Source organism: Osmerus eperlanus, chromosome 7 (assembly GCF_963692335.1).
Source record: "Osmerus eperlanus chromosome 7, fOsmEpe2.1, whole genome shotgun sequence".
Lineage (NCBI taxonomy): Eukaryota > Metazoa > Chordata > Actinopteri > Osmeriformes > Osmeridae > Osmerus > Osmerus eperlanus.
Window position 1 is genome coordinate 8059973 of NC_085024.1, and position 25286 is coordinate 8085258.

A 25286-nucleotide genomic window follows, 5' to 3' on the forward strand; every position below is an offset into this window, starting at 1 on the left:
TTTGACGACGACTCTTCCCCTGCGCTACATCAGTGCTTGGCCCGGCATCTTCCCGGCATCTTCCGCACTGCTAAGGGATGCTTTGCGTTTAGGTGGTATTTGAGACTGGAAGAACTCCTACAGTAAACTAATTCCACATAGCACAAGGTGAAAACAACCCTAGTCTTGTCGAGGTTTCCATTGGGAAGCTTCTTAAAAATACATTTTCCCTGAAGCAAACCAGGCGGGTTCATAGCTGCATCCATGTTAGCACGTCACGTTTGATGTGATAATTTCATACACAAGGCATACACACAGGTTCGAAGACTCGTTCTCGCCCCCTACAGTGCAATTCGGCTAGGTATACATCCGCGCTAAAATATCAAGGTGAAAGTCATCATAGCTTGCGTACTATAGACCCAGCTCCCAACTTTGAGAATAGATTAACGGCGATATTTTTTTTATCGCCGATAAGAGTTGCAGCGCGTTAACGCCGATAACGGCCCACCACTAATATAAAACCAAAATACACATTCTCAAACAGTATGATATTATTTCGGACATATTATCCACTGTGTCTTGTCATTCCAAAAGTTGTTAAATTGAATAGGCTAAGCATCTGCAGGCTAACATCAAGTCTTTAGCCTAGAATTTCCAAACCATTCGCTCTCATTTTTGCAATACTTGGACTGTGTTCTGACAATAAATGAAGAACATTACATGTTTTGCCAGTATAACTGGATTTAATTAGAGCATTGAATGTTTATTATGTCCCTGTGTGTTTGTTTATACTTATGACTAGGGCCAACGCGATCTTGTCAGCCGACTAAAATGTTGATGTCAGTAACAGCATCCCTCTCTGTAGACTCATGGACCTAACAACGCTTTAAGTAGGGAAAAATGACTCAGCGCTTTTGGTGTTAATTGATCTGTGTAAATAAGGCGTGCCGTGTAACCAGACAAATAAGATCTTAAAGAATATATTGTGCTTATTAAAGTTATGCATTGTGCTTATTAAAGTTATGAACTTAGAAGTGTGCTCAGGCTTAAACATTGGGTCTCACACTGGGTGTGGGAAGCAGGCTGTTCTTTGTGTCTCTATCTCTTCATTTTCAGAAACAACCTTGAAACCGGGCGGAGACGGCACCCGAGCAGGTGGGACGCGCGTAGGCAAGAACAACTCCCTGACGCACGAGAGAACAAGCTGAACCCTTTTTTGATACTTGTGTTTCAATTGCACTGTATAAATATATGCTGGGGAGGGACAGATAGCCAGTTGGACTTCGTGAACCAGCCCAAACTCTGTTGCGGGTAGGGAAACTTAGACAACTCCAGAGCTCTGTACTTAGTTGATTTCCAACTGCTGCATTAAAGCTGATATTATCGGACCTCTGCGACTCCAGACCACTCTTTCTAGAACACAGATTTGTGTCATTGAATACTATCATTACATATTGGAATAGACACATAGATATATGAATCCTTCAATCTCCACATTTTATATGATGTAATCTCGGTAGCCTGTTTTAAATTTAAATGAGAGAAAATATATATTCAGATACAAAAAAATTCAATAAATGTTTTACATTTAGTCATTTAGCAGACGCTCTTATCCTGAGCGACTTACAGTAAGTACAGGGACATTCCCCCAAGGCAAGTAGGGGAATGTTTACGACACAACGTAAATTGCACGGCCGGGAATTGAACCGGCAACCTTCTTATTAAGAGCCCAATTCCCTAACCGCTCAGCAATCTGACTCCTAATACAAATATTACATAAAAAATATATTGTGAAACAAGATTTCAGGGTTTTTCCTGCATAGCATGCAGCGCCTATGACAAATCCCGAGCGCCTAAGGCAAAAAAAAAGAAGCTGTGAAGCTGTGTTTATCACGGGTGCAATGCATGTCAGCGAATATGTTCTCAATAGTATGTTTCAAGTAGGTTACAGCCGAACCCTCGTTCTGTTTTGATCAATAGTAATCGATTTGAAATGCGTGTCTTGTCTGATCAATACGCAACTGTGAGGTGCGCGAATGGACAGAGCGGCCAGTAAACTGTCGTTCCGCTGCGAGGGCCAGCCTGACGTGCACGAATACACCTGTACAAATGCAAATGACATTTCCACTCAAATTGCTGACAAAAGTTTGATTCACGATTTCCAACGCAGCCTCCATTGATAGGCTATTCTTAACCTGGAATGATAATATATAGTTTAGGCACGAAGAAAATAAAAGGAAATTGCAAAACACCTGGGAATAAATACATTGATAGAAATATATATAAAGTTCTATGTGCTCGCTATAACTTCTATTCTAACTCATCGCAATTAATCACTTGTGCGGTGCATGTCCGCGAATATGTTTAATAGTAGGTACAGCCGAACCCTTGTTCTGTTTTGATCAATAGTAATCCATAGGCGGAAATCCCGGGGGGGGGGGGGGGCACGACCCCCCCATCCTGGGAAAAATATGATTTGTCCCCCCCAATAAATCACTGTAAACATAAATATGTAATTTCAATAATATTAATAATACGCGATGAAAGCACTTTGCTGATTATGGACACAGTGGCGCTTTTTAATGTACTATGTGTTACAGCAGTAATTTTGGTGTCCCCCTCAGGAATTGCTCTTGAGAAAATGTCATATGCCCCTGTCATATGCCCCCCCAAAGTTGATAGCAGATTTTCGCCACTGTAGTAATCACGTTGATAGAAAGATCGAGTGTGTCTTCTTGTCTGATCAAGACGCAACTGTGATGTGCGCGAACAATATCTTGCTTCTAAGCAAGCACCCAATTATCAACCTGCGGAATCCTGACTTCATCAGTTGGCGGTTAGATAGTTAGATAAACAGTTAGACAAACTTGAATTTCATAATTTGTGTGTTCCGTTTCTGACCACTGGTTAGTTCTAGATTCTATTGATATACATTTCAGTAGTTTGCATATGTAAAGAGGTAAACCTTGATAATCTTTGAACCATACATGATAGCACCATGGGGCTTGGACTATTGTCAATCTATTAGCCTATCTATTTTAATCTAAAGTGGAAGCAAAATGATTTCCTCCAGCATAGCCTCCATTATTTATGAAATGGTAATTTTTTTTTTTAAACATAGATGTCTGCTAATAAGGTGACATGGTAACACTGTTTTTTTTTTGAGCACCGAAGACCCATTTTGACCCAGGAAAAACCCTGGATTTAAACACTGCGTATATTTTAAAATGCAAGCTTAGAGTAAGATATTAGCTGGGAATGATGTGGAAGGAGGATTTATTTAGAAAACATCAAGTCCAAACCTGCCAAGCATCTGCAATTACAAGAATGAATAGGCATACGTGTTGGCAAACATAGAGCAATCAACTCTCTATTCCTCACATTATCAGTGATTGGCAACAAGACTACTACACTACCTTATTAAACATATGATAGGCTTTGCTTTTCTAGGTATAGGATAGATCACTGTCACCTGTCTCTCACTGATTTGTGACAGCATGTTCAGTGAAGGGCAGAAGTAAGTTTTTTGACTTGTGGTCATTTTTCATCCAGAGGCCTTCTCTTCTCTGTTTTGCAAACCTGCTGAAAGGTCTGCTGATAAAATTTCTGATAGTTACTAAAGTAGGCTTACAGCAGGTCCTGAAAACCTGGCTGAAGTTATGATTTGGGCCATAGGGATAATGTTAAGATAGATAATTAGCTAATTAACTTGTGTTTAGATTCATTTACTTTTTAATTCATTTTATTTAAGTATTACAATTGAAAAAGGTTTTGAGTAAAATTGTCATTAAATTATCAAGCTAGTCCAACTGAGGTTTGATATACTTTCAGAAAAGAGTGAGCAATGAGAATGATCCAAAATTACAGTTAAATGAAAATTTAGGGTAGACAGTGACATTCATTTGTATAAAAGGGTACATCATGATAAAATGTATTCAAATGTCTAGATTTACATTCCATCCTCCTCAATAATTACAGTCACCACTTGGCCATTGGTATCACAATTTATAAAACAAGCAACTTGTGATAAATTTGCCATACATACCTGTTAAAAACAGCAACAATGTTCACACTCACCCTCATTCAGTTCCTGACTATGCTACTTCTGTATGAATGCTAGTAGAGCAACACTTACAGATACAGGCTGGTTTCTGACCAGACCAGTTGTGGTCCTGCTGACAAATTCGGACTGAAGAGCCAATGAGGCGAAACCCTGGGTTGCACTGGTACACCACTGTGTCTCTGTAGCCAAAGTTCTCTCCAATCACCTGGCCATTCACAATGTGTTCTGGTATCCCACAGTGCCCAGCTGTGTGTTTAAAAAAATACACAGGATATCCTGTTTAATGTTTTCTTCACCTTATTCAATACAACACAAAAACATAAATACGTAATACAATAACTTTCAATAAAACACCATTGTCTGCCAATACTAGGAAGTGGAGGCAGGCCACCTTTAAATTCCTTACATCTCTCCGATGCACATAATCTCATTGCTTTCAGCTACGTCTCCTTCAGAGGAGAAATATCACTGAGATTTCCTCTGCCACTTAAACCCAGAAAATTGTCACTGACTTAATGCAAGTCTGAATTCACTTCCACATCTGAGATGCAGCGCAGCGATTTATTATTACACTTGAAACCCAGAAAAGCCACAGCAGCCAAACATTCAAAGATTCAGTTGCAGTACTCTCTACTTGACTGTAAGATACTGCGTACTGTTGCAGGACAGTGAAAAAACGTTTAAATGTTTTCCTGCGCTTTAAGTAGTACGCATGTAGTGTATAAGGTCACCTACTGCATATTGTATACCCCACAATATACACTGAAGATTAGGACAATTCAGCTTTTGACACTGCAGGCACAGAAGGGAAGGAGTTATCCTCTTTGAGTTTTCACGAGCACCTTTGTGACTGTTTACTTTGTTCCAGTATCCGGTAATCTGGAATTAATTCATTCTGAATGGTTGCAATCTAACCCTAACACTATCCATGAGGCCTTTTTGCACATCACATACATGTGGCTTTGTGTTATGTGTATGTTTCTGGTTTAAGTAATGCTCTTGCAATGAAGACAGAGGTACAGTATGCAGCACTGTCAATTTCAATAGTCCTGGATATCCCCACCAGACTTTTAAAAGATCCTGTACCTAGGCACTGAGTGTCCAGTCCACTCCACAGTCCTGATAAAAGACACTCTCGGACCGGGGACCCCCAAAGAACATAGCCAGGGTCACAGCTGAAGATGGCTGATGCTCCAAAAGTTGTCTGCGTTCCAATCTTCTTTCCATTAGGAGGAGTCAGAAGATCACCACACGAAATAACTGTAGTAGAAGGAAGAGAGAAATAAAGGAGGAAGATAAGAACAGGATAAGTATCTATAGGATAGGATAAGTATTATAGTATACGTATTATATCTCAGAGTTCATGGGCTTGCAAGTCATTCCCTTCCTGTCTCTGACTTATAAAGTAGAATAAAGAAACAGAAGGATAATGGTTGCCTTTTCTCTCAATCAATGCCTTTTTTTATACCCTCTAGAACAGGGGTGTCAAACTCATTTTCACTGAAGGCCACATCAGCATTATGGTTGTCCAGTTGTAACTACGATGTAACGATGTGCAAGATGTAAAAACGTTGTTTTTAGCTGTAGCTTTTGTAAACATATTCTGCTGCAATTGCAGTCCGCCTTTTTAATTCCTGGACAATCTGCTGTTTTTCTTGGAGGCTAAATTTGACATATTTATGTGTCAAAATGCAAACGGAGAAAGTACTCTTTAACGGCCGACATCACCTCATAACACAAAATACATACCGACCGCCCCCCCCCCCCCCCCCCCCCACCGAGACGAGCTTTCACGAGCTTCACCCCCCCCCCCCCTCCGAGGCAAGCTTTTTTTACAATCAAATCTGAGATTTGATTGTAGTTTTTGCGTGTTCTACATGGATTATAGGTCAAAATTGTAATGAACGAGTACTTATGTCCTTCTGATTTCTTACAGGGTGAGTCGTTGCTGCCCATAACCCGCTAGCATTCTGCCAATGAATGCTGATTGGTTAGTGAAGGACTGAGTCAGAGTATTAGCAACATTAGCAACAACATTAGCAAGCCAAAACTCTTTCTAGCATGTGTATTGACAGGGAGAGCCTAACAGAGAGTACAATTTACTGGGGCAGCTTCTCCACACAGGGCTATATCGCATTTTGCATTGTTACTGACAATGATCGCTACCAGTGAGCTTTTTATGAATGAGCGATTTTCCACTAAATAAATGTCAAGCTTATTTACGTTTTTGGGGGCATATTTTCAGTTAGCAGACGGCAAGGGCGTAGGTTTGTATAGGGACCATAGGGACTAGTCACGACCAAAGTTTTGGAAAAACACAATCGTGTTTTTCGAAAAAAATATCGATTTGCAAAACTAATTCGTATTATTATCTATATTATGTTCATCGCCGAGAAAAGTGAAAAATACATTTCCAAGTTAACCAATGCGCCCTCGAGTCTGCGAGACAAGATGATGTCATTTAAAGGCCATATGGCAGTTTAAACACTACTGTTGATTAATGGGTACATGAAGCACTCAAGATGTGTATATAATTTAAAATATCTCCAAATGGTGTCTCCAAATGGTGTTAACCCTTGTGTTATCTTCGGGTCATTCTGACCCATCAGTCATTGTGACCCACCGTCGTATTGCGACAGATTTACCGCATACAAAGGCAAAGTGAAGCATTTTCTTTTAACAGCTAGGCTGTCTCAGACCCCCCACATTGCAAAGGTTAAAAGAAAATTATTTTAATTTGTTTTTGTATTGGGTAAAATTGGGTAAACACAACGATGGTTCGTTATGAACCTTTGGGTCATGTGACCCGAAGGCAGCACGAGGGTTAAAGACCAGTTTTTGTCGTTTTTGGTGTTAGCATTAGTATATTAGCGCAAATCGGCAATGACGTCACGTTGGGGAGTCGTGGAGGAGAGAAGCCTCACCCTAGTACTAGAACTATGGCGACTGACTGGGATGAAGAAGAGGTGGCAAAAACCACTAATGTGTATGATGGCCCGCAGCCGTATAATTTCGAACCAAGTAGACATGAGAGGGCAAATGAGGAATTGCCGAGACCTGATGGCCGTCAAAGCAGTGGCGGCTGGTGCATTTATTTCTAGGGGGTGCTATATTGTGCTCCGAGATCCTACCCTTGCTCGGGGGGTCCGGGGGCATGCCCCCCCGAGAAAAAAAAAATACTATCTCAACACCAGAAAGCAGTATTTTGGTGCATTCCTAAATGTATCTACTAATTTGTAAATTGTAATGCTGAAATTGCACATACTGAGTAAATGATAGTGTGTCTGACCACGCTCCTCATGTCAAACATTACAGGAATAATACACAATGTAACAGTTTTAAATAAAGTGAAAAGGGTTCTGTATAATTCTGTATTCTTTTTGTGTTCTGTATTCTGTATAATTCTGTTGTGAAACACAAGTGTCTAGATAATTGTGAATGAAATCTGACAACACAAAACCCTGAGACAATAAACCTATGAACTTGAAATTATGAACACAGTAAGGCATAATAGAAAACAATTTTAGAAATTAAATATATACAAATTTAAATGTTATGTAAACTGACTCAGACCCATATGACAGCCAACTCGTCTTGCTATAGCAGGTCCTTGAAAACGACCTAGTGTATTGTCTTCCCCTGTCATTCGACTGTTGCTGAATTAATATGTCAGGCCGATCAGGTCCAAGCTCCTTGACTTTGAGCTTCTCTTGAAAATTTATTTTTTCAAAGGGCGTATTTTTAAGTGACTTGACTGAATTGCAAGTTTCCATCATGACGTTAGCTAGCTAGCTAGCTTTATAACGTTAGAGCTAGATCGGTAGCTACAAGTTCAGTTCTGAGAGAACACCATGACAACGTAAATAAACAACTTCTTAAATGTGTTGAGTGATGTGATTGGATGTGACAGACATAACGGACCCTATCATAATGTATTTGACAGGCCCTCTAGTAAATCAGCAGTTTGGGGCGCAGGTTTTCTGCGCCCCTGCGAGGTCCTATCTCTTGCATTGAGGGGAGCGAACTATGCATGTACAACTTATAACGACAGTCAATGGGGCTCCTTGGGTGCAAGTAACTTGCACCCAGCCGGAAATACATAGCCTATCAGCTGACTTTAGACAACGTAGATTTTTTTTCTTCCACATTTTATTGCAGATTCAACATTCTATTAGCTATATAATATTGACTTTACTCATTGGGTGTGCTTTGCTTTCGGCAAGGGCACAACCTTTGTTCTCTCACATATATATTTTTATTGGGTGTGCTCAAGCCTTCGGCGAGAGCACAACCGTTGTTCTCTCACATATATATTTATTATTATTATTTATTTTTGCCCCCCTAAATATTAGTCAATATTTGGCCTACATAGACAACCTAGGTGTCAAAAGTTTCATCTTGGTAGCGATTGAGTTGCTTGTATTTTTATTTACGTTCCGTTGCATGGTTTAAGTGGAAATTGCGTTTTTGTGGCGAAAAGTGAAGCTAACGGTGGCTAATTTGCTAGCCACAGTCACTGACGTTACTAACGTCACTACGTCACTAACGTCACGAAAACACGCGTGACTACCTGTAGCAGAACATTCGTTTCGCATCTGTTAACTTGGGGGATAGCTAGGCTAACTATAGCTTTACTGCAAGGCAGCTGCAGAAATGCCACAAGCAAAGAGGCCAGGGTGATAACTATTTACTCATTTTACTTTGTGATGTAAAATGAGGATATTGGGCTACATATGAAGTAGCCTAAACTTCGTAAAGTACCTCAAAATATACCTTTGAATACTCTAAAGTAACCTGTGTAGTGCACTTTCAGTTCATGAAGTATACTTCCTAAAGTACCTCAAAGTATACTTTGGAATACTTTCAAGTAGGGATGCACCGATATGGAAATTCTTGGCCGATACCGATACCGATGTTTAAAACAACAATCTAGCCGATAGCCGATATTTGTTTATTTTGTTTTTGTTGTTATTCATTCACCCTTTTGTGCCAGGAAAATAATGAAATCATTATTTAAAAAGCACTATTTTAAATGATTTCAGCCCTTTATCACTCTTATCTTTTAATGAGCACAAATTCAATCAGATTTATGAAACAATTTTTTGTTTAACTAAACTTTATTTAATATAATTATAATATCACCAGGCTTACTCAAGACATCATCTTAACTGTAAACAGATGCTTGCAATGCAGCCTTACAAAACACTAGCATAAACCCTTAGGGAATGCCATATAAATTCAAGATTAAAACAAATAAAATAAAAATATTTTTCTGTGAAAACTGCCTGCCATACAACTACCTACTCAATGACAAAAAAAAAGACTTTCTGTACTTACAGTAAATATATTATATTTGTTAAATTAAATAACAACCCAATAAAAATATTTTGTTAAACAAATTCACTTAAATAATGTAAAAGTGACTAGAAACGCAACATACAATTAAATAAGTATGAAAAATAAGATAAATACAAAGTCAAATAGGGCTATCTTTCACAGTTTCACCTTCTTGTGTATCCATTGCAGTAGGCTGGCGGAGTTGAACATGGGTCTCAGTCTTTAACAAAACTAAATAGACACAAAAAAAAAGCCTTCCCTTATAGTGGGCCTCTACTTCCTAATAAGATGCATGTTTTTCTTTACAAAGACGAGCATCTCTGCCTTGTCAGGGGCCAGTCTATTTCTCTTCTCATCCGTGAAGGTATCTAAAAAAACCCCGTTGATTTCGAATGGTCTTTTAAGATAGCGTGTAACGTTGGTATGACAACGCTGAAAGAAAGTTAGGCTAATGTAACGTAGGCTAACGTGCTAATTTTAGAAAGTTGGCTGACTGATGCCTCGCAAATCACATCAACCATTATTGCTGGTTACAATAACGGTGTTATCGGAAAGTACAGTGTCTGTTTCTCGGTAACTTTTGACAATTCTAAGCGAGAAAACGCCAAAAGATGTACATTTACATACAAAACACAGCCCTCAGCGGAGTTTTGGTCCGCCATCTTTGTTTACAATTTGCAGTGGCCGGAGGGAGCTGGCGCATAGATGTATGATTAATAGGCAGCATCAAGTCTGCATCGATGACCTCACCTTGAAAAATGTTTTAAGATTTTTTTTTTAAAGATTTGAAGGTGTCTTATAAACACGGAAGAGATAGAATAACGGATTTCGAACCGTAGTAAGACAGAATTTTAAGAGTTTTCGAACACACCCTGTATGTAAACATGAAGCACATGTAGTAGGCTACCTGTTGTGCACACATGTGAACATCGGCCAGTGCCATCGGTGAAAGTCAAGTTTATTACCGATGTGCTGATGACATTAAACAAGGCGAATATCGGCCGCTACCAATGTACGGCCGATACATCGGTGCACCACTACTTTCAAGTGCACTTTCAATTAATGTAAGTACTACAAGAAGTAAACTTAATAAATGTCCATTTACTATGATTTAGTAATATATTTAAATGTTTAGGGGCCCCTCAAACACCGCCGATCTTGCGTCACTTGACGAGAATGGGGGCCCTCGCCAAGTGACACTGCAGATTATTAGCTGAAAGAAGCTAATTATGCTTATGAACTCACGATGTAACAATCCAGCTCTTCCTATCAAACGTAAGTCATTTAACTCATGGTTACAATGGTAAACCAGCACAACAATGACAATTACCACGCAACAAAACACTACATTCTAAGCAGACACATTAAAAAAACGAAATTGTATTTTCGAACAAACGGCAAACTTATCAACAAATGTTAACACTATTTACCGCCTTGCATCATGGGAATTGACTTGCCAATGAGCCACGCTATCTTCATTTTTTCACGTTGTTCGTTCTTCAGTCAGTTTGACAGTATAACCTTCAAATGCATAATGCAACCCTTCTGTCTGCTTCTTTCTCAAGTAGCTTTTTTGTTTTTTCCATCCATCCATCATCTTCCGCTTATCCGGGGGTCGGGTCGCGGGGGCAGCAACCTAAGCAGGGAGGCCCAGACTTCACTCTCCCCGGCCACGTCCACCAGCTCTTCCTGGGGGACCCCGAGGCGTTCCCAGGCCAGCCGAGAGACATTGTCCCTCCAGCGTGTCCTGGGTCTTTCCCGGGGCCTCTTCCCAGTGGGACGTGCCCAGAACACCTCACCAGGGAGGCGTCCAGGAGGCATCCTTATCAGATGCCCGAGCCACCTCAACTGGCCCCTCTCGACGCGGAGGAGCAGCGGTTCTACTCTGAGCCCCTCCCGGATGACCGAGCTTCTCACCCTATCTCTAAGGGAGAGCCCGGACACCCTGCGGAGAAAACTCATTTCGGCCGCTTGTATTCGCGATCTCGTTCTTTCGGTCACTACCCACAGTTTGTGACCATAGGTGAGGGTAGGAACGTAGATCGACTGGTAAATAGAGAGCTTCGCCTTTCGACTCAGCTCCTTCTTCACCACGACGGGCCGATGCAGAGCCCGCATCACTGCGGACACCGCACCGATCCGCCTGTCGATCTCACGCTCCATCCTTCCCTCACTCGTGAACAAGACCCCGAGATACTTGAACTCCTCCGCTTGGGACAAGATCTCCTCCCCGACCCGGAGATTGCACTCCACCCTTTTCCGGTCGATAACCATGGCCTCAGATTTGGAGGTGCTGATTCCCATCCCGCATGGGATCTTCGCATGCGAAGCGTTCCAGTGAGAGCTGAAGGTCACGGCCCGATGAAGCCAACAGGACCACATCATCTGCAAAAAGCAGCGACCCGATCCTGAGGTCACCAAACCGGACCCCCTCAACGCCCTGGCTGCACCTAGAAATTCTGTCCATATAAGTTATGAACAGAATCGGTGACAAAGGGCAGCCCTGGCGGAGTCCAACCCTCACCGGGAATAAGTTCGTCTTACTACCGGCAATGCGGACTGTCGTGGACATTTTGGAATACAGTTATAATGTGTGTGTTTCATATATGAGGAATGTGTTTTAACGGAAGTCTAAAGTTGATTAAGAGTCAACTCCATTTGGTAGAGATGCCATTTGCAGTTCTATAACTAGGAGACGTGAAGTCTAAGAGACGGGAAGTCTGGGTGACCTGAAAGAGTTCTTGTCACCTGGGAGGAAGAGACAGTTGGTCTGGAGACAATGTGGATTCAACTGTATTGTTATTGTGATCTGCTGCTCTGACCCTTCCTGTTGCAATGGGTGGGGTTAATCAAATACTTGTTTGAAGTGCCCACACAAAGGAAAGTTGACCATTTGACTGGTTTGGGGAGAGAGGCCACAATAAAGAACCGTGGGAACTTGATATGAAGTCACTGTCACTGAGCAGTGCTGACCAATCACAGAGTTCAGAAAAACCATTTGATCTAAAGTTTATATAAGGCAGGGTTTTATGATTGTTCTTCATCACTCTGGCGAACGACCTGTGGCTAGCACCTCCTTCGTTATGACTGATCACAAAGTACTGTAGCGGGGTTTGCTCGTTTAAGATTAGCAATACTTAATTTATAATAAAGTATGTAGTTCTTGGGGTGGGCACCACCTCTTATTGTTAAAGGGATAGAGGAAACCTTATTGAATAATATTTAAATAATAACCTTTGTAATAATCAGTCTAATCTTAAATCGTGAATTCTATGAAAGTAGAGCAGATCAGATAACGTGAGTGATACGCGAATATTATACACAATGATTTATTTAGGAGAATGTAATTATAATGAACAAATACCAGATAAGTTATGGGTTAGTCAGAGTAGTACAGTGGCTGGATGCAAATGAGGGCGAGCAACACAATGGCTGTGTAGAGCGCGTGTAAAGGGGGGAGGGAGAGAGAGAGGGGTAGAGAGGGACAGGTAGGCCTTTGTGGTAACAATGGACGAGCAAGGGCAACTGACTTAGCAAGGGTTAAGCTAACTCATTTGTAAAATACAATCAAACATCAACAATTTAATCACAACATGCCAATATGTCACAGGTAAGAAATATTGCAAATCGTAGTTACTTTTGTCGGTTTTAAGAAGGGTAGAGTCAATGGTTTCGTTATCGTCCAACGAAAATAGAACAACGGAATCTTTGGCCAAAGTTCCGGGCGCTCAGTGAATTTGCAGGTTGAGAGGAATAGTTTAGAAATGTCGCGAGCACTTCAGTTTAATCCTACGAACAAGCGGGGGTGATTGTACGTTTGGGGGTTTTATACTCCAAAGAACAAGGGGGGGGTCCCCGTGAAGGTGACCTCTTTCATTGGTCAGTTTCCCCCCACCTGGGCGTCGTCCTGAGATCTGCCTAGGTGTGAAGTAGCTGTACCTTTTGAGTTCCGTTATTTCAACTGTCCATGGAATGCTCAAACTTCAGAATATAACAATAAAACATTCGTAAATGGTTTTGTTAGTATGGTACAATCATTTTGATATCAAGATTGGCTGACTTAACTATACTTATAAGTTATAAGTTATAATAAAACCTCAATTAAACAACGTTCTAAGTAAATGGGAAAAACACACATTATAACACATCAACTACTGTCATTGAAATAGTGTCCATGAGCCATGTAGTCCTTGAGAATATGTTTGTAAATCCACATAAGAAAGTTCTTCCTTGTAAATCCTTTGTCTGATACTGTGGGCCGTGTGGCCTCTGTATCTGACCCCATGCTGGGTCAGAAGCTTTGAAGCTTCTCCTCTGGGAGAAGGACAAAGGGGGAAGACCCTTTCCTTGTCGGGGGTAGGAGAAGGTGTGATGGTACCGTGCTTTGTCTATGGACTGTGCTACAGTACTTTGTTAAATCTTGATTTGTACAAGCAAAATACATTTATTGTAACCGCCATCTCTTGACTATTCAAATCTACACAGTGCCGCTAGAATTTTTCCATATCACTTGGTGGCCCGTAAGGGGTTACCCTCGTCTGCTCAGCGTATCACGGACAAGGACTCCCTTAGAAAAGGTGATCTGATCAATCCGGCATAGCCGCCTTTACCTCTATCCAAAATTTTCCGAGAAAGCGGGGCCGATTCGAGGGGGTGCTTGACCGGTTGCGCTTTCGCTGACGCGGGATCCTGAAAGAACCGGTAAATATTCTTTTTTGGCTTCTGTGTAATTTGAGTTGTCTAAATGTGTGTTGTTTAGACTATGGTCAATAATTCGGTTTAGTTAGTAATAGGGCGGAGACCGGAGGAGAGCTTTGTCCTGTACGTGCAAGTCGTACGAAATTAATAGGGCGGAGACCGGAGAAGAGCTTTTGTCCTGTACATGCAAGTCGTACAAATTAATCGGGTAAGGCCGGAGAACTTATCCTTTACGTGAAAGTCGTAAAAAAGCATGCAGGGAAAGTGTGCTGACGAGCGCACAAAAGGGTGATAGATTCACATGTTATATCGTGTTATGTGTCTTTTGAGAGTCTAGGATTAGAATATGTTGGGTTAGTGATAGTTTGAGAAATTGTATTGGCTTTGGTGGTCATAACAGTTCTTATTTATTTACGGCCTAAACGTGATTCTAAGTCCCGAGAGAAAAGTATACTAGTCAGCTGAGTGTTTAAGAAAAGAAAAAAATTAGGAAGTATGGGCCTGTGAAATTTCAAAGTAGAGGTTTTGCAACACGCGTGTTCATTTTTTGTTTTAATTACAAGTTATGTTTTTTGAGGTTAAAAGAAGTATGAGTAACTAATGGTGTCTATTATTCAACCTATATACAAATTACAAAAATCAAAATTTTAATTATTTTTCAAAACTTTAATAATTTTTCGGTTTGAATATTTGTAATTTATGATTGTGCAGTTATTTTCATTGAAAGTTGTGAAGTCGGAATTTAATTGTTTTTAGAAAAGAAAAGGGGTAATTGTGTCTTTATTTTCCGTCGTTGGTTATCGTTTATGGATTGTAATTCTAAAAATGAATGGTCTGGAGGTCTGGAGGCTGGAATTGACCTGTCCAAACATCGATTACATGAAACAAAAGTATGGTAACGATAGTTTATTGCAAATGCAAATATGGATTGATAAATGTGGATTTTCGATTGTGGGGTCGTTTTGTTTTAAGGACCTTATTGTATTGCGAAATAGGTTCGTGGAGAGAAATAGATACACGTTTTTTTTTAAGTGGAGAAAAGAATAGATTTTAGCCTGATTGGAGAGCTTTTTCTGATTGGATGGAGATAGGTCAGATATCTTCTGACATCTGCCATCTTTATAGATTTGCTTTGGATTCCCGCAAAGATTGAAGCTTGTGCCTTGACTTGCAATTGCCATTGTGTTTCAAAGAAGGAAAGGTTAAAGTCCTCTCCGGAACAAAGGGTTTGAGTCCCTGTTGTGTTTGGAATAAGCGTGTTGTGGGCTATGGTCAAAGCTGATGCAGAGCGTGTTGACATGCTGTTGAAAAACATGTAGGCCAACACGAATTGCTAGGTCAATCCAAAATGCGTGCTTTAGTTGTGGGAATTTGAGCAAAATGTACGTGAATGTCCGGAGATGTGTCATCTTTGTTGAAAGTTTTCTAGAAATTGTGAGCGAACTCGCAAAATCAGAGGGGTTCGTGACCGGAAGTTGAGTTCCGAACTGGTGACGTACAATGTTTATCGGTTATGACAACTGTTGGTAGAGGAGAGACGATTGACTTGTTATATTGTTTTACAACTCTGCGTTAACCGTTATATGTTTGATGTTAGACTTTACATCGGTCTGATTACCGCCAGAAGGCATTTGTTTTTGAAGACGGAGACATTCTGTTTTGAAAATGCTAATGTTAATTCTTTGACTGAATTCTCCACTTGAAAAGAGGCGCATGCGCTTGAGCCTAGCGGAAGTTGATTCTTTCAGTGAAGCTCATTCTGCGTGCAGTGGCCCAAACATGAGTGCAAAAAAACAAAAAACAAAAAATCACTCATTTTATAGAGAATTTGACGATGAATTGTGAAGTATATTGGTTGGGAAAACAGATGTGTGTTTCTGTTTCTTTGTCGAACTTAAGAAAATATTGTGAGTTGCCATACTCTTGATTTGGAAATTATGTACAGACCGATTTTCTATATTATGAGCTTGATTCGTTATGGAATAATGCGTTGGAATTATTTATTTATTTTTTTGGGGTAGGATGATTGGTAAAAGGCCAGTTTTGGCAACAAAAGCGATATTCATTTGAAGAATTACAATCCCGGGGTTATTGAAACTTTTATAGAAAGTTATGTGTTCAAACGGAAATGTTATGTTGTTTAAGGAATATTTTTGTTTATGTCTGGAAATGTTTGATGGTTTAATTTTTAATTTTGTGGGAGTTCACAGATGTTACTGTTGTTTAAAGAAATATGTAAAGGGTTATGAAGAAGTGATTAGAAAGATTGAGCCAGTCCGAGGGACTGAAGTGTATACAAGGGGAACTAGTTCGAGAGACCGGATTGCGTTTGTTGTTAAGGGCAAAGGTGCTACATATGTGTGTTTATTGCTGCTGAGATGATTTGTTGAAATGTGTTGGGTTTGGTGGTATTCATATTTACCTATTTAAATGGACTTGAAGTTGAAGCTTTGTCCAACCAGAATGCTAATACATGGGTAAACTGTCGTTCTCTGACAAGTGATATTAGGTGCATTTGTAGATTTCGGAGCCAAATTTTTATGTTGAAATTAAAATAGTACTAATGGTTGATAGACTTGTAAAGAAAATCTAGGCTGTGACTTTGTTGGCTAATGGCTAATGGTGAAAACGTGGAGGAAGTGCATTTTGTTCTGTCCTGAGACAAAGGAGAGTCCAGGAAGTTAGATTTGCAACTATGGCAACGACATTGGCTAACAAACTAACAGACCGACAGGCGGGTACAGGCTAGTAAAGGAATTGCAGCTTGATATTTGAGATCCAGGATGAGTAACCGCATGACGCATGCGCAGATGGAAATTGAGAAATTGACTAAGACGAAAATTTAGAGAAATAGATCAATTTGAAGCGAATTTACATATTAATTTGGGTATTTTTGAAATATGTTAGGTGATGAGTATTTTGAGACATTTGCTAACAAGGTTTTGTTTGTTTGAGGACATTTTAAATGAGTTTCAGAAATTCCGAGGAAAGGTGATCTGAGAAAAGATCTGAGATGTACTGAATCTGTCTCCATCGTCTTTTCATGTATTGGTCATGAGGCCTGAAAACTCCAGGGGGCAGGGCTGGTTTTCCCTTTAGAAGTAGAAGATGATTAGGAGTGAGCGACTCCAAGTTGTTCGGATCATTGGAGAGCTGGGTAATTGGGCGAACATTGAGAATGGCCTCCACTTCACAAAGCACTGTATGCAGCCCATCGTCATCTAGTGTTTGCTGGCGCAGCACAGAGCTGAGGACCCTTCTCACTAGCCGGATCGTCCGCTCCCAGACACCACCATGATGCGAGCCTGCTGGTGGATTGAAGCTCCAATGGATTCTGAGCTGAGAAAGGGCTCCTTGAATCTGGTCGTGGTTTAAAGCAGCAACAGCCTCCCTCAGTTCTCGTTCTGCCCCAATGAAGTTGGTGCCATTGTCAGACCTCAGTTGTACCCCGCTCCTCATCTCTCTCCACTGGCTACCTATCATGGCCCGTATCAGATTCAAGACCCTGGTATTGACCTTCCGAGCAGTGAACGGGACTGCACCCGTCTACATCAAGTCTCTCCTGCAGCCTTACACCCCCACCCGTCACCTACGGTCTTCTTCAGACAACCGCCTGGTGGTCCCACCGCTCAAGACCGCCCGGTCCCAACACAAGCTCTTCTCCTGTCTGGCCCCCCAGTGGTGGAATCAACTCCCCACCTCCATCAGAGACACTGACTGTCTCTCCACCTTCAAGAAAAGGCTCAAGACGCACTTGTTCCGGGAGTACAACGGTACTTAGGAATGGTTCGCTTGACCTGATGTTAGTTTCCTCAAGGATCACAATGGCTCTTGATTAGAGACTTGTTGCTCTTGTGGTTAGTGGTAACTGACTTAAATTTTGGTACTCGCTGTGATATATTGTTTTTATTATTGTTGCTTGCTTTTTTCCACAGGTACACTTGCACTTATAGCAGTTCATGTTGTTTAATTGTAACTTGTTTAACTACATGCTCTTATGGTTCTTCCCTTTGGCACTTATTTTGGTTGTTCACAATGTGTGCTTCATGTTTTGGCTACTCGCAATGTTTTGTGGCTATCTCGTTGTTATGATCAGTGACCTATGCACTTTGTAAAGCTCTCTCTTGGAAGTCGCTTTGGATAAAAGCGTCTGCTAAATGAATAAATGTAAATGTACCACTTGGCCTCTCCTGCTGATGAAACGGCAAATGGCATTAATGCAAGCATCTGTTTCCAAAGACACAGCTACCTCCAGGTGGACAGCTCTGCTTGCTATACAGGTAAATATGACTCCGTAGCGTTTACAGGTTGATCTTCCCCTCTTCACTTCGACGGGACCGAAGTAATCCACTCCTGTATTGGTGAAGGGTGGTAGGTCCGGGAGGACTCTCACCTTTGGAAGGTCAGCCATCTTCTGTTCTATAGCTCTTCCATTATAGCGCCTACAGAACCCGCACTCACTGATGACCTTCCGTACGGCCAAGTAGGCATTGGTAATCCAAAACTTCCTCCTTACAGCAGATAGTGTATGACTGCGTCCACTATGACCCAGATTTTGATGAACATGCTTGAGAATGAGTGAAGAGACATTCTGATCTTTTGAAAGGATGAGTGGATGTTTAACCTCCTCAGGCATTGCTCCCTTACTCAATCTCCCTCCAACTCTTAAGAGCCCATCATTCAGGACTGGATCAAGCCTGTATATGGAACTCTGGCGACTCACTGTTGCTTTGCATGAGGAAAGGGCCGCAATCTCCTCACAGAATCTCAGTTGTTGGCAGTAGCGAATGATTGCCATTTCTGCTTCTGATAACTCGTCTACTGTAAAAATGCAACTGCCCGAGGTAACTTTGGCTTTTGGAGTTGTGACTTGCGTTGCACTGGGGTGACCTGTGGTCTTCGGATTGTCTTTGTGCTGTAAGAGGAGGCTGTAAATTGCCTTTAGAGCCTCCAACTGCCTTTTGAGGCGACTTTGTTTCAGCAATATAGCCTTTAATCTGAGGAACCAAGCAACCGTTGTTTTGAGGCGCCTCCAATCAGAGAAGTAGCCAATCAGCTGTCTAGCAGGACTGAGATTATTATCCACCTTAATGGCATTTATGGTCACCTGCCGTCTAACCTCTGGATCATTGGCGTCCAATAACATGTCCAATGCTAAGTTGGGCCAATTCTCCTCACCTTTCCAAAGAAATGCAGGCCCTTCCAGCCACCTGTCGTTCTTCAGTAGATCAGCAACTTTCAACCCTCTTGATGCCTCATCTGCTGGATTGTCTTTGGTGCGAACATGCCGCCACTGCAATGGCTCAGATGCTTCTCTTATGGTTGAGATTCGATTTGCCACGAATGTCTGAAAACGCCTGTCTTCATTGTGGATATACTTCAACACTGCAGTGCTGTCCGTCCAAAAGATTGAACCATCAAGCTGGAGTTTAAGCTCTGCCCTTAACATCAAGTCCACTCTGACGGCAAGGACCGCTGCGGTCAACTCCAACCGGGGGATGGTAACAGCCTTCAGTGGAGTCACTCGAGCCTTGCCAAGAAGAAAGGCAACCTGAATGTCACCGCATTGGTTTAACATGCGAATATATGTTGCAGTTCCATATCCGCCTTCACTGGCATCTGCAAAATGATGTAACTGAGCATGTTCGATCATACCAAACCCTTCAGGCTTGATACACCTGGTCACACTGAATACTGCCAGCAGGTCCAAGTCTTTCAGCCACTCTTTCCACTGATGTAGGATGTCATGGGGTAGGTTGTCGTCCCAACTGTATTTCCTCCTACAGAGTTCCTGCTGCATCATTTTAGCCTGTAGAGTGACTGGTGCCATACACTGAGCTGGTAAGTGACAACATTTACATTTAGTCATTTAGCAGACGCTCTTATCCAGAGCGACTTACAGTAAGTACAGGGACATTCCCCCGAGGCAAGTAGGGTGAAGTGCCTTGCCCAAGGACACAACGTCATTTGGCAGAGCCGGGAATCGAACCGGTAACCTTCAGATTACTAGCCCGACTCGCTAACCGCTCAGCCACCTGACTCCTTCATACATACCACGTCTTGTAAGGGGCTGTGGTTTCATCTCCATTTAAAATTTGAAGGAGTCTGTCTCTACACACCACTGCAACCCTAAAGCTCTTTCCACGGGTAACTGGTCACGGTCTAGGTCCAGCGCTTTTATGTCTTGAGCCCTCTGATCAGCTGCAATGGCCTGCAAAACACTGCGACTGTTGCTAATCCATTTTTCCAGGAGAAAACCCCCTTTTGCACATAAAGCAGTGAGCTCTTCAATCATATGGATGGCCTTATGTGCTGTAGCTGAACTTTTTAAGCAATCATCCACATAGAAGTTGTGTTTAACAGCTTGTAGCGCTTCGGATGAACACTGGGATTGGTTGTCATCTGCAGTTTTTCTTAGGGCATAAGACGCGCAACTGGGAGAGGAAACGGCGCCAAAGAGGTGTACGGTCATTCGATACTCCAGGAGGTCTTTAGTGGTATCTCCATTTGGCCACCAGAGAAAACGAAGGAAATCCTGATCTTCCTTAGCAACTCTGACCTGGTGAAACATGGCTTGAATGTCTCCCATGAATGCCACTGGCTCCTCTCTGAAGCGAGTAAGCACTCCTAACAATGAACTGGTGAGATTGGGACCCTGCAGGAGCTGACCATTCAGACACACTCCTTGGAAGGGGGCCCCACAGTCGAACACTACCCGCAGGCCACCCTTTCTTGGATGGTGGACCCCATGATGTGGGATGTCCCACACCTTCCCACTTTCACCAGACAATTGTTGCCATGGTACTTGTTCAGCATAGTTCTTTCTGAGGAGCTTGTTCATGTATTCGGCATATTCTGTGTGGAAGCCTTTGTTGTTCAGAAACCTTTTCTTTAAGCCCTGAATCCTTTGCCTGACTATCGCAAAGTTATTAGCTAAAAATACCTCTTTCTTCTTAAAAGGCAATTTCAGGCAATAACTCCAGTTCTGGAGAACAGCTGATTGTTCTGCTATTTCCAGGAAACTGTGGTCTTCTCTTGACATTTCCTTCTTTTCTCTGAGGTTTTTATTAAAATCATGGTTGTACTGATCAGTCAGCATTTTTTCCAATTTACAAATTGAAATCCTGTTCACTGTAGCAGAGGGAAGTTGTCGCTCCAAGGGTTTGTCGTGTTTAGTCAAGGGACCATTGATGGCCCATCCGAGCAGTGTCCTGATTGCATATGGGCCATTTCCACAACTGTTTATGACCTCCCAGGGTTCCAATATCCAAGGAGCATTGGCACCTATCAGCAGGTCAACATTTGCCTTTATGCTAGGTATATGCACCTTAGACAGATGGGGCCATTTATCCAACTCTTCTGCACTTACCATGTCATGTACAGTGACCGGCATGTTTTTCTGGGTAAGAACTTCTGGAAGGATGTGAAAATCATTACTGTTCAGACCAGTAATCTCTAACCCAGTGAGGGAATAAGCTGGAACAACCTTTTCTTGGCCCATAGTCCGCAGCAGAAAGTTAGTCCTTCTGCCTGTAATGTTCAACTTCTGCATTAGGTGTTCTGAGCAAAAAGTAGCAGAGCTACCAGCATCCAAGAAGGCATATGTACTTATGATCCGATTCCCTTTAGCTGATTTCACTTGCACAGGTATAATGGATAATGCGCATCGATCCTGACCTGCCCCTGTATGGCCACAGAGTTTGAGTGAAGTCGACTGATTCCTGGATTGTTCCCTCGAATGTTCCTATATTGCAGTGTGTCCCTCACCAACCCCTGTATGGCCACGCAGTGTCTTTACATACGTTGATGGATTGTTGGATTGTACCCTTGCTTGATGTTGAGTTGTAGTGCGTCCCTCGATATGAAGCACAGTAGGGTGAGTTAGACCACAGACCTTACAAGTCAAGCGCTGCTCACAATTACGGCTCATGTGCCCAGGGTGTAAGCACGCGAAACAAACTCCTCTGTCTTTCAAGAAGCCAATCCTTTCCTTGTGCCTTTTCTTTGGAACTGTCTGCATTCCTCTAAATCATGACTTTGAGCACAGCAGAGACATTCAATGTCGTCAGGTGTGTCTGAGTCTGCAGTTGCTTCCGGAACTCCCTCATGCAAATCCATAGATGTTACTGTGGTGGCGACAACATTTCCCTTTACTCTATCTCTGGACTGTGATTTAAACTTGGTGAAGTTCTTTCCTACTACAGCATTAGATGATTGATCCTGTAGATCACCAAACAGGGGGTCGGAAATAATTTTCACTCGTCTTTCGATGAATACGACCAAATCATAGAAGTGGGCTCTCTGGTTAGAAGTCTCCATTATTACATGTGCCTGGGTCCTCCATTGCTCCCTCATTTTGTAACTTAGCGAGGATAGTTCTCATATTCACCGGCATATCCAGTTCCTGGACGTATGGCAACTCTTCCATTACATTACAGCAGCCCCCCAGGAATAAGCAGTATGTTTGAAGGGATTTGGTATCTTCGGATTTGATCATTTCCCATGCTAGAGCTTTCTCCATATAGGCAACTGCAATTTTGTATGGATTGCCAAAGTGTTCCTGCAAGAGCTCTTTTGCCACAGAAAAGCCTCATTCTGGATTCATGTGCTTGCAGCTGCGCACTAATTCCTGCGGTCGTCCTCTTGTAAACTGTTCCAAGTAATACAGACAGTCTGCCTTTCCTGCTTTCCCTTCGACTCCTTGCTCAAAGGCCCTGATGAATGCCCTATACTGGAGAGGATCGCCTTCAAATATGGGAATTTCTCAGGGTGGTAGGGATGATGTGTGCTGTTGTTGCACCAGAGCAGCAGTTATATCATTTTGACTCTGCATAATGGAAAAGAGGTCACTAGATGAATATTGACCAACGGGTTGATGATATGATTGTTGTGATGTTCCCGTATTTTCCTGCCAATGTTCATTTGGGTTACACCACTGCCTTGGGATGGCTTTGTGCCACTGTTCTGCTTTCTTTTTATGCATATCCAATGGTGGTGGATCGTTAAATGATGGCAATTCCTTTGATAGGTCAAGTGGCTGTTGTTCACCAACAACACTGTCATGTTCACCAACATCACTGTCTTGAAGCAGCCTTGCACTGTCGATCCATTTCCTTTCTCTGCATATCCGGTAATGGTGGGTTGTTTGACGGTACTGGTCTCCTTGACATGTCGGTTTGTTGCTCCTCATTGGACTTATTCCACTGGGTTGAGGCTGCCTTACACCATCTCTCAGTCTCCTTCCTCCTCACATCCAGTGGTAGTGGGTCATTGGGTAGTAATGATTGGTTGGTGATGTTGACTGGTTGTGTTGATTTCCAGGGTTCTGCATTAAATTCATTTGCTGAAGGGTTCAAGATGCAGATAGGTTGCTTCAATTTTTCCTTTTCCAGATAGGAGTTCATGCCATTTGTGGGTGCTCGAGAACAACTTTTCACATCTGAGCAGTGGACGCAGCTAAATCAGTTTCCATGTCAAGCTGCTCCCTTCTTCTTCTCAGCTGTTGTTCCAGCTCTTCCAAGGCATGTCTTTCCTTCTAGACTGTGGCACGAGCAATGAGTGCCGCTCTTTCTGCCTCAGCCCTTATCCTTGCTGAGGAAGTGGTGCTTACTTTACTCATGCCACTCTTTCGACTTGAGCAGTTGCTTGCAACATTGGAAATACTGTCATCTGGATTTACCTCATCCTCAACACCTTTGTGCACAACGCTGGACACATTGTTGCGTGTAAGCATTTTTGAGACAGAACTGGTTTGACTGGGAATATTGATTGGATCAACATTGAGCCCATTATTTTGCATATTGTCACGCACACTTTGTTGTTCCACAATAACACTTTGATGGATGTTACTAGAGACAGCATTAGTTGAAACAACATTCCCATTTTGACTGTTGCTATGAGACATCCACAAATTTGCATTAGCAATACACTCATCATTAGACTACATTTTCGCTTTAAACCATATTACATGTTTTTCTTTTTCATCAGAAGGCAGCAGTTGCAACAAAGATTCATGTATACATTGTATTTCATTGCATAAATCAACTAATTCATTGAGATCATTCTCTACCTGTGTTTTCTCATTTTCTACCATGTAATTTCGCATTGAATTTCTAATGAAGTTTGCCTTATTCAATTTGGCCTTTCTATCAGTTTGTAACTTATCCAATTTCTCAGCAAGTGCCTTGGCAGTGAGTTTAACAACTCGTTTCTGAGTCGGAGTTTCAGCAACGGCAGTCACGTCAGTTTTGGAACCACTAGCAGTTTGTACGTCAGTCCCTTCAACGTCAACAGTGCGTGTCCACTGCAGCGACGCGAATCGCTTGCCATCGCTCGCCTTCCCACAGTTCACCACGCACGGGGGCGTTTCAAACAGATGAATGTAGAATGTAGTTCTCTAAAGTCACTGTTGTAGTTGTCATGGCCAAGTGTGCAGACTTGGGTTTACGTACTCACAACATCGATCAAAATACAACTTGTATACAAAATAGAAAACTGTTAAATAGACAAACATTGACATGTGTAAAAAACGTTTTATTATATTACTCAAAGTCTCTGCTAATCTGTCGATACGATAGGGAGTTCCAGCCGGGCTAGCTAGCTAGTTACCATAGAACGAATTTTCCCCGGTATGTGTGCACACAAAATTAAATGGCCATGAAACAATGTAGCGCGACACTCGGGTTACCTTGTACGTTGGGCGCCGTAGTAGCATAGACCAAGAAGTAGGTCAACAAACATCCTCAGCTCCAGCTTCGACCATTCAATTCCTCGGTCTCCAAGCAGCTCTAGGACTCCGTCGAATTCCGCAGAAACTTCCAATTAGCGGCAGGTTTTGACTGTGTGAGAGCACAGTATAATACTGAACTACTGGGTTGTTGTTCCCCAGGAATAACCAGGTTGACGCGCTTAGATTAGATGATTTCCTAGCAAGATAAATTCCATTGAAGTCTTAATTGAGTTTAAAACAGTTCTCCATTTATTGTGTATATCCATTAAAATGTGGAGCAACACATACTCGCTTCAAACCTTAGCGGTATAGCGGTCAAAACCTTTTGCCCTTCCGGGGTCAACACCTAACTACAACAGTAGGCTTCCTACCTATATGCCTAAAACACCTGTGCAATTAACAGCGGCACCCAGTGTACAACAGGGACATTACATTTTTGGCTGGAGCAACCCATTTGGCTGAAGCAACCCATTTGGCTGC

At 42.0% G+C, this 25286-nt stretch overlaps 1 protein-coding gene across 5 annotated transcripts in view; it reads right to left on the reverse strand.

Annotated features, from left to right (window-relative positions):
• Positions 1-25286, reverse strand: part of LOC134022944 (CUB and sushi domain-containing protein 3-like) — a 403505-nt gene that overhangs the window by 70012 nt on the left and 308207 nt on the right. For all 5 annotated transcript variants that reach the window (XR_009930720.1, XM_062464691.1, XM_062464690.1 and 2 more), the window contains 2 exons: positions 5129-5302; positions 4115-4288 (listed from right to left, as the gene is read on the reverse strand). Coding sequence is in view for 4 of the 5 variants with exons in the window: in XM_062464691.1 (XP_062320675.1) it covers positions 4115-4288; positions 5129-5302 (348 nt within the window). In the remaining variant the exon portion in view is untranslated. The remainder of the gene's footprint in view (positions 1-4114; positions 4289-5128; positions 5303-25286) is intronic.